Source organism: Piliocolobus tephrosceles, chromosome 14 (assembly GCF_002776525.5).
Source record: "Piliocolobus tephrosceles isolate RC106 chromosome 14, ASM277652v3, whole genome shotgun sequence".
Taxonomy (NCBI): Eukaryota; Metazoa; Chordata; class Mammalia; order Primates; family Cercopithecidae; genus Piliocolobus; species Piliocolobus tephrosceles.
Window position 1 is genome coordinate 2,450,319 of NC_045447.1, and position 8,927 is coordinate 2,459,245.

Genomic DNA, 8,927 nt, shown 5'->3' on the forward strand with positions numbered 1-8,927 from the left:
CTGTGGTGAGTGAGTGTCGGGCTGTGGTGAGTGTCCTGTGGTGAGTGAGTGTCGGGCTGTGGTGAGTGTCAGCTGTGGTGAGTGAGTGTCGGGCTGTGGTGAGTGTCCTGTGGTGAGTGAGTGTCAGGTTCTGGTGAGTGTCAGGCTGTGGTGAGTGAGTGTCAGGTTCTGGTGAGTGTCAGGCTCTGGTGAGTGTTGGGCTGTGGTGAGTGTTGGGCTGTGGTGAGTGAGTGTCGGGCTGTGGTGAGTGAGTGTCGGGCTGTGGTGAGTGTTGGGCTATAATGAGTGAGTGTCGACTGTAGTGAGTGAGTGTCAGGCTGTGGTGAGTGTCGACTGTAGTAAATGTCGGGCTGTGGTGAGTGTTGGGCTGTAGTGAGTGAGTGTTGACTGTAGTGAGTGAGTGTCGGCTGTAGTAAGTGAGTGTCAGGCTGGGTGAGTGCTGGGAGCCTCACTCATGAGTGCCCCAGGCATGGTAGAGGCCGTGTGTTTGCCTACTTTCACATGCAGCCGGCTATGTGGCTCTTTAAGTGAGACAATAGGATAGATGGTGCAAACAGTATAAAAATTTAAAAATACAGAATTCTAGGCTTTGTCTTTTTTTTTTTTTTTTGAGACAGAGTCTCACTCTGTCGCCCAGGCTGGAGTGCAGTGGCACAATCTCAGCTCACTGCAAGCTCCGCCTCCTGGGTTTACGCCATTCTCCTGCCTCAGCCTCCCGAGTAGCTGGGACTACAGGCGCCCGCCACATCGCCCGGCTAGTTTTTTTTTTGTATTTTTAGTAGAGACGGGGTTTCACCGTGTTAGCCAGGATGGTCTCGATCTCCTGACCTTGTGATTCGCCCGTCTCGGCTTCCCAAAGTGCTGGGATTACAGGCTTAAGCCACCGTGCCCGGCCGGCTTTGTCTTTTTAAAAGGGTGCCTTGTATGTACATATTTTATGAATGGATAATTTGTTCATTTATCTTTTTTTTTTTTTTTTAATTTTTTTGTAGTCAGGGTCTCACTGTGTCCCCCAGGCTGGAATGCAGCAGTGTGATCACACTCACTGTAGCCTCGACCTCCTGGGCTCAAGCGATCCTCCCACCTCAGCCTCCTGAGTAGCTGGGACCACAGGCATGCACCACCATGCCCGGCTAATTGATTTTAGTTTTTTAGAGACTAGATCTTCCTTTGTTGCCCAGGCCGATCTTGAATTCCTGGCTTCAATCGATCCTCCTGCTTTGGCTTCCGAAGTGCTGGGATTACATGCATGAGCCACCACACCCAGCCCATTTATCTGATTAAACTGACTCTAAGAATGATTCCTGTCCTGTGCCCATGTGCCAGCTGGGCTGATGGAGCTGTGCCTGGGGAGGGCCCTGTGGTGGCCAACACCCTCCCACCATCCCCCATGCCAGTGGAGTTGGTGGCTCACACCTCCAAGACAGAGATGAGGAGCCTGTGTCCTCATGGCTCCAGCACTACTGACCGCCCATAACAGGACCACAGGCAAACTGGGCACTTGGTACATTTGTTAATTACTTTTCCAGCACTTCTGGGTGAGCCATGCTGGCCCAGATAGCCGAGAAGCGGCAGCAGTCAGCGATCTGCAATGCCAGCATCTGCAGAGAAAAGCAGACTAGTTCTTCCTTCTCAGTCTGGCCTGGTCTGACGTGCACAGCAGTGAATCCAGACTGGGCTTGTCTTCGTGGTAGGGTCCCTTCCAGTGAGATCAGCCTCAGGGGCTCAATAGAAAGGTGCAGGAGCCGTTGTGCCTGCTGCTGGTGGTGTCTTGCAGAGGCGCTGAAGGCACTAACAGTGGCATTGGTGCTCTTGGCTTTGCAGTGCGAGTGGCTGCTGGGAGACCGGAAGCCCTCTCCGGAGGAGCTGGACAAGGGCATCGACCCCGACAGTCCTCTCTTTCAGGCCATCCTGGATAACCCGGTGGTGCAGCTGGGCCTCACCAACCCAAAAACATTGCTAGGTATGTGCGCCTTCTTTATGCTAAGTCGCAGGTCGGGGAGGCTGGCTGGTTCCCTCGTAGGACATGCGGGTGCTGTGGAGGCGACGCGGAGGATCCAGCACTGAGGATCACCATGCACTGGCAGCGCGTCCTGCCATGCAGGTTGGCATCCTGCGGGTGTAGCTCTGCTACGTCACCATGGAGCCCACAGGTCAGGTTCTGATCGTGGTGTGACTGTCTCCTGCACGATGACTCTGACACAGGCTTCAGAAAGCCAGTGCCAGTGGCTTTCCGAGGGCCAGCAGGGTGGAGACCACACCAGCAGCTTAGGAACTCACATGAGAACAAGGCGTGGTGTGGGCTTTTGCTCTTACTATTCCTCAGGGTCTTCGATGGCAATTGTTTATTTTTATTGTCAGATACCTACATGCAAAAGTGTATATGATGTTGTAACTTTAAAGAAGGATAAAACTAATAGCCGTGTATCTGCCATTCAGCTCTGGGCCTGGGGTGCCCCTCCCCTACGCAACTCATCCCTCCCTCCAGCCTGGCTGTCACCGTGGCCGCGGCTTACCTCTCTGCTTCCCTGTAGAGTTTTGCCATATTTGTGTCTTCTCAAACAATCTCTCATTTGTTACTACCTTTGTGTAAGTAGAATCACGTTTTAAGCCCGGCTCTGTGACTGACTGACTGCGTTCTTTGTGGGGGTTGTGGAGTATTTTGTTGATGGAAGGCACCGGGAATCCAGGGGTCATTGGGTTGTCTGCATGTGGTGCCACTCCTGATGTTTCCCCCCTTTTTTTTATTTTTTGAGACAGCGCCTCCCCTTGTCACTCAGGCTGGCGTGTAATGGCGTGATCTCGGCTCACTGCAACCTCCGCCTCCCAGGTTCAAGCAATTCTCCTGCCTCAGCCTCCTGAGAACCTGGGATTATAGGCATGCATTACCACGTCTGGCTAATTTTTTGTATTTTAGTAGAGACGGGTTTCACCATGTTGGCCAGGCTGGTCTTGAACTCCTGACCTCATGATCCACCCGCCTCGGCCTCCCAAAGTGCTGGGATTACAGACCTGTTGGTCCCCAGGAGCCGAGTTCCGGGATGTTGGGAGGGCCTTTGCCACGCAAGCAGGCTGAAAGTGTCTCTGGAAGCTGTGATGGCCGTGCCCTGATCTTGAAGGCTGGCCTTCTTTCAGAAGTGTATTGGCTGTCAGTAGAACCTTGGCCGTGAGAGACCTTCCGCTCAGTGTTTGGCCTTCTTTTCTCTTGGATTGTTTTCTTTTATTTTTTATTTTTTGAGACGGAGTCTCGCTCTGTCGCCCAGGCTGGCGTGCAACATGGCCGGATCTCAGCTCATTGCAAGCTCCGCCTCCCAGGTTCATGCCATTCTCTTGCCTCAGCCTCCCAAGTAGCTGGGACTACAGGCGCCCGCCACCTCGCCCGTCTAGTTTTTTGTATTTTTTAGTAGAGACAGGGTTTCACCTTGTTAGCCAGGATGGTCTCGATCTCCTGACCTCGTGATCCACCCGTCTCGGCCTCCTAAAGTGTTGGGATTACAGGCATGAGCCACCACACCCGGATTGTTTTCTTATTCATTCGGAAAGGTCCTCACCTCCTGGATGCTGACCCTTTTCCCATTTATTTGTGCTGCAGATGCCATTGTTCAGTTTCTGGCTTATTTACTCATGCTGATAGGCAGAATCCCATGTTTTGATATCCTTCAGGGTGATTTTTTTTTAGGATGTGAACCTTTAAAGAAAACCTTCCATGGCGGGGTGTGGTGGCTCACGCCTGTAATCCCAGCACTTTGAGAGACCGAGGCAGGTGGATCACGAGATCAGGAGTTCAAGACCAGCCTGGCCAAGATTGTGAAACCCTGTCTCTACTAAAAATACAACAAATTAGCTGGGTGTGGTGGCATGCGCCTGTAATCCCAGCTACTCCAGAGCTGAGGCACAGAATTGCTCAAACCTGGGGGGCGGAGGTTGCAGTGAGCTGAGATCGTGCCACTGCACTCCAGCCTGGGCGACAGAGTGAGACTCCATCTCAAAAAAAAAATAGAAAAAAGAAAACCCTCCTATCCCAAAGTCAGAAACACGTTTTCCTTTTTAAAAATTTTTTTCCAAATATTTTAAAAGTTTCTCTTATTTAAGTCCATAATCTACCTAGAAGTATGTGTGTGGTGTGAGGTAGGGATCTTCTTTGTACCCAAAATCTAAAACTTGAGAATGGTCTTTTGTGAGTTTATTTTTATTCTTAGTGATTCCTTTCACACTGAAAGCATATTCCTCCTAGCTCTCCAGCTATTTGTATACCTTAGGATATTAGTGTGTGCTGCCTTGGGATCCATCCAAGAACCTTTTTTTGTTTTTCTAATAGAAATAGACTCTTTCTCTGTCACCCAGACTAGAGTGCAGTGATGGCACCACTGTCCATGCTAGATCTGCCCCCAGCACACACACTTGCCCACCTCCATATCATAGACAAAACCTCCATTGTTTTAAGTTGTATTCTTTTTGGTATTAGCAATGTTGAATACTTTCCTGTTGGCCATTACATTTCTTCTTTTACATATTGTCTATGCATGTCATCTATTTGTTTTCTTTCTGTTTTTGGAGACAGGGTCTTGCTCTGTCACCCAGGCTGGAGTGCAGTGGTGCAATCACAGCTCACTGCAGCCTTGACCTCCTGGGTTCAAGTCATCCTCCTGGGTAGTTATGACTACAGGCACACACGACCATACCCAGCTAATTTTTTTGTTGTTGTTGAGATAGGGTCTCGTTTTTTTTGCTCAGGCTAGTATTGAACTCCTGGCTTCAAGCAAGCCTCCCACCTCTGCCTTCTAGAGTGCTGGGATTACAGGCATGAGCCATTGCACCCGGCGCAACTGTTTTTCTATTGCAATATTAATCCTGGAGCTTCCTTAATAGCTTCTTGGATGTTAAGCCCATCTGCCTTTGTTGTGTGTTATAAACGGTTTTTGCTCTCTAATTTTGTGTGGCATTTTCTGACATACAGAAGTTAGGGTATAGAGAAGAAAGTCCTTTCTCAGGTTGGGCATGGTGGCTCATGCCTGTAGTCGTAGCACTTTGGGAGGCTGAGGCAAGAGGATCACTTGAGCTCAGGAGTTCAAGACCAGTCTGGGTAACATAGCAGGACCTCCTCTCTACTAAAAAAAGCAAACAAACTAAAAAGCAAAATCAGCCGGGAGTGGTGGCACATGTGCCTGTAGTCCCTGCTACTCAGGGGACTGAGGTGGGAGGATCATTGAGTCCAGGAGTTCAAGGCTGCAGTGAGCTGTGATCACGCCACTGGACTCTGGCCTGGGCAACAAAGCAAGTCGTCTCCAAAAAAACTAACTTCTCAGATAAATACTGATCTGTGTGGTTTTTCATATTTAACTCTTTATCTTTTTGTTCAACTCTTTCATCCTTCCAGAATTTATTTTGCTGTCTTCGAGAGGAAATGGGAAATTAAGTTTCCCGCCCTGTGTGTGAAACAGCTGTTTCGTACCTTATAGTTTGTTCTCGTAGACATCAGGTTGTCATTGTCTTTCTGGGACTTTTTCTGAGATTTTTTTTTTTTTTTTTTTTTTTGAGGTGGAGTCTCGTTCTGTCACCCAGGGTGGAGTGCAGTGGCACGATCTCGGCTCACTGCAAGCTCCACCTTCCGGGTTCACGCCATTCTCCTGCCTCAGCCTCCTGAGTAGCTTGGGACTATAGGCACCTGCCACCATGCCTGGCTAATTTTTTATATTTTTAGTTTCACCGTGTTAGCCAGGATGGTCTCGATCTCCTGACCTTGTGATCCACCCGCCTTGGCCTCCCAAAGTGCTGGGATTACAGGCATGAGCCACCACGCCCGGCTTTTTCAGAGATTTTAAAGTAGTTTTTGAGGACTTTTAATCAGAGCACCAGGGATTGTTTTAGGGCCTGGGAGTTGTTTCCAATCACGAACAGAGCCAAGTCGGGTTCACTCTGAGCTCTGTGCTCAGCCACGGGCTACTGGGCCGTGAATGGCTGTGAACTCCTGTAGTGAGCACTGTCCCTGGAGCCTGAAGACCTGGGGCCACTTATGCTGAAGCGCATCCATGTGTGTCAGGTCAGCATGGAGCCATCGATCCTGCAGAGGGGCCGGCAGCCAGCAGAACACGTGCTCCCTCACAGTGGGTGGAGTGGAGAGCTGTTTGCTAAAATCCACCTGTTTGGGGGAAACAGCTTTGTAAAGCTGTTAAAACCCAAGTTTCCATTTGGAAGAAGTGCTGTGTTGCATTTTAAATGCGCTGGTTTTTTAAAGAAGTAATTTTCTTAAGGCGGAGCATTACATTTTTCCAGTTTGTTGTTAACTTTGCAACAGTGTCTTTGTGTGTCCTTTCTGCATCTGCTGACCTTCTTGGGGTGGGATTGGAAGTGGAGTTGTTGGGGGAGATGATTTTTGAGCCCTGGCGGCTGCCAGAGAGCTGCCCAGACTGTGGGTGCCATGAGCATGCACAGGCATGCTGCCCACCTGCCAGAATTGAGTGCATGATTGTGATCAGATCTGATTTGGTGGGTGCATCTGACAGAGTTGGGTGGGTTTCAGCCTGAGAGTGCACACTTGGCAGTGAGCTGTGTGTGGCCTTTGTATTGGAGACACACCCTCTTCGTTAGGAAGCTACCAAAGAGGAAAGTCACGCCTGTGCCTGTTGGCTGAGTGGGGGCATGGGCAGTCAGGCTGGCTCTGTTTTCCCTGCAGCGTTTGAAGACATGCTAGAGAACCCGCTGAACAGCACCCAGTGGATGAATGATCCGGAAACGGGTCCCGTCATGCTGCAAATCTCTAGAATCTTCCAGACACTAAATCGCACGTAGGTGGCGCCGTTCCCCTCGGCTGTCCGGCCACAGCAGCCCCCTGGCGCGGCCCGAGACTGGGCAGAGCGGACCTCACCTGGAAACTCACCTTCAGCACCTCGGCCCTGGACTGTTAGAGGCACCGCGGCTACTCCCGCTCTCTGATCTTATTGCTTATAAACTTCGGTGACGGTCGTGTGTAAAGCCGTATTTTTAGCATCTGCCAGGTGTTTACAAAGAAGTGGTTGTCGTGCTGGGAAGTGGAGTGAGGGCCTCCTCTCCAGTGCGCCTCTGGGCTCTTGAGTTGCTGCTTGAATTGCCCCTTAGACGTTTGCTTGGAGAGTCCACGTGTTATTTGACGGAGGTAGGTTTCAACCCAGAGTGTTAACGTCAAGCATGCTACTTTAGTCACTCACAGATGACTTTTCTTTAATAAAATCCCTTTTCCTATTTCCTATCTTGGTCTTTTCTTGGTGCCGCAGAAGCAGCCCATGCGTCTCTGGGAGGTTGCATCCCCATGGCTCCGTGCTCGCTGCTCCCACCCGGGGTGGGCGCCGGGGCCACTGCGGCATGTGGGTGGTCTTGTGGCGTCGTTTGGTGGGCAAAGCCTCGTGTTGTATTGGATTTAAGGGACTGGAGCTGAGCCCGTATTCCCGGGACACAGGTGCTGGGCCTGAGCACGGCAGCCCCTGCCTGCCTCTGGCTTCCTCCTTTTTTTTCGTTTTAAAAAACATTACCATTACCTGTGTCTTAAAATGAGAAAATGAGTTTTGTTTTTTGTGAAGCCTGCTCATTGTTGTTGGAAGCAATCAGTTCCAAGCTGTTTGTTTTGAACTTCTCTTCTGAACCAGCCCCTCCTCTTCCCTTCCCTGCCCACTGGTGTGGGAACCTTAGCAGAGCTCTGGCTGCATTTTAGCTGAGTAAGAATGTTTTCAGAAAATGTTTCTCTTCACACGTCTAGGTCTCTTCATTGTTTTTGAGGTTTATATTTAAAACTAAGGTTAGTTTAAACTCTTTGGGCATAAATACTAAAAATGCTTTTCAAAAGTTGCCAATCTCACTTTTTTTTTTTTTTTTGAGACAGAATCTCGCTCTGTTGCCCAGGCTGGAGTGCAGTGGTACGATATTGGCTCACTGCAAGCTCCACCTCCTGGGTTCACGCCATTCTCCTGCCTAGTCCCGAGTAGCTGGGACTACAGGCGCCTGCCACCATGCCCGGCTAGTTTTTTGTATTTTTAGTAGAGACGGGGTTTCACCATGTTAGCCAGGATGGTCTTGATCTCCTGACCTCGTGATCTGCCCACCTGGGCCTCCCAAAGTGCTGGGATTACAGGCATGAGCCACTGTGCCCAGCCCACGAATCTCACTTCTTTTTTTTTTCCCCTTTGAGATGGAGTCTTGCTCTGTCACCCAGGCTGGAGTGCAGTGGCGCAATCTCGGCTCACTACAAACTCCACCTCCTGGGTTCATGCCATTCTCCTGCCTCAGCCTCCCAAGTAGCTGGGACTACAGGTGCCCGCCACCACGCCTGGCTAATTTTTTGTATTTTCGGTAGAGACAGGGTTTTTTGAGATAATCTCACTCTGTTGCCCAGGCTGGAGTGCAATAACTTGATCTTGGCTTACTGCAACCTCTACCTGTCAGGTTCAAGTGATTCTCGAACCTCACCCTCCTGAGTAGCTGGGATTACAGATGCACGCCACAACGTCTAATTTTGTTTTTTTTTGAGATGGAGTCTCACTGTTTGCCCAGGCTAGAGTGAAGTGGCGCGATCTTGACTTACTGCATCCTCCACCCCCGGGCTCAAGCAATTCTCCTGGCTCAGCCTCCCCAGTAGCTTGGATTATAGGCACCCACCACTATGCTCACTAAGTTTTGTATTTTTAGTAGAGACTGGGTTTCGCCATGTTGGCCAGGCTGATCTCGAACTCCTGGCCTCAAGTGATCCACCCACCTCTGCCTTCCAAAGTGCTGGGATTACAGGCATGAGCCACCGCGCCTGGCCTGTGTTTCTTTTTTTTTTTTTTTTTCTGAGATGGAGTCTCTCTGTCTCCCAGGCTGGAGTGCAGTGGCTCAATCTCAGCTCACTTCTACCTCTGCCTCCTGAGTTCAAGCAGTTCTCCTGCCTCAGTCTCCTGAGTAGCTAAGACTACAGGCGT

General features: G+C 50.2%; 1 protein-coding gene across 1 annotated transcript in view; it reads left to right on the forward strand.

Moving 5' to 3' along the window:
- UBAC1 (UBA domain containing 1) overlaps positions 1–7,218 on the forward strand; it is a 30,385-nt gene extending 23,167 nt beyond the window's left edge. Inside the window, exons 9-10 of the mRNA XM_023227596.1 lie at positions 1,825–1,963; positions 6,674–7,218. Coding sequence (XP_023083364.1) covers positions 1,825–1,963; positions 6,674–6,789 — 255 coding nt within the window. The 3' untranslated portion in view covers positions 6,790–7,218. The remainder of the gene's footprint in view (positions 1–1,824; positions 1,964–6,673) is intronic.
- Positions 7,219–8,927: the final 1,709 nt, after the last annotated feature.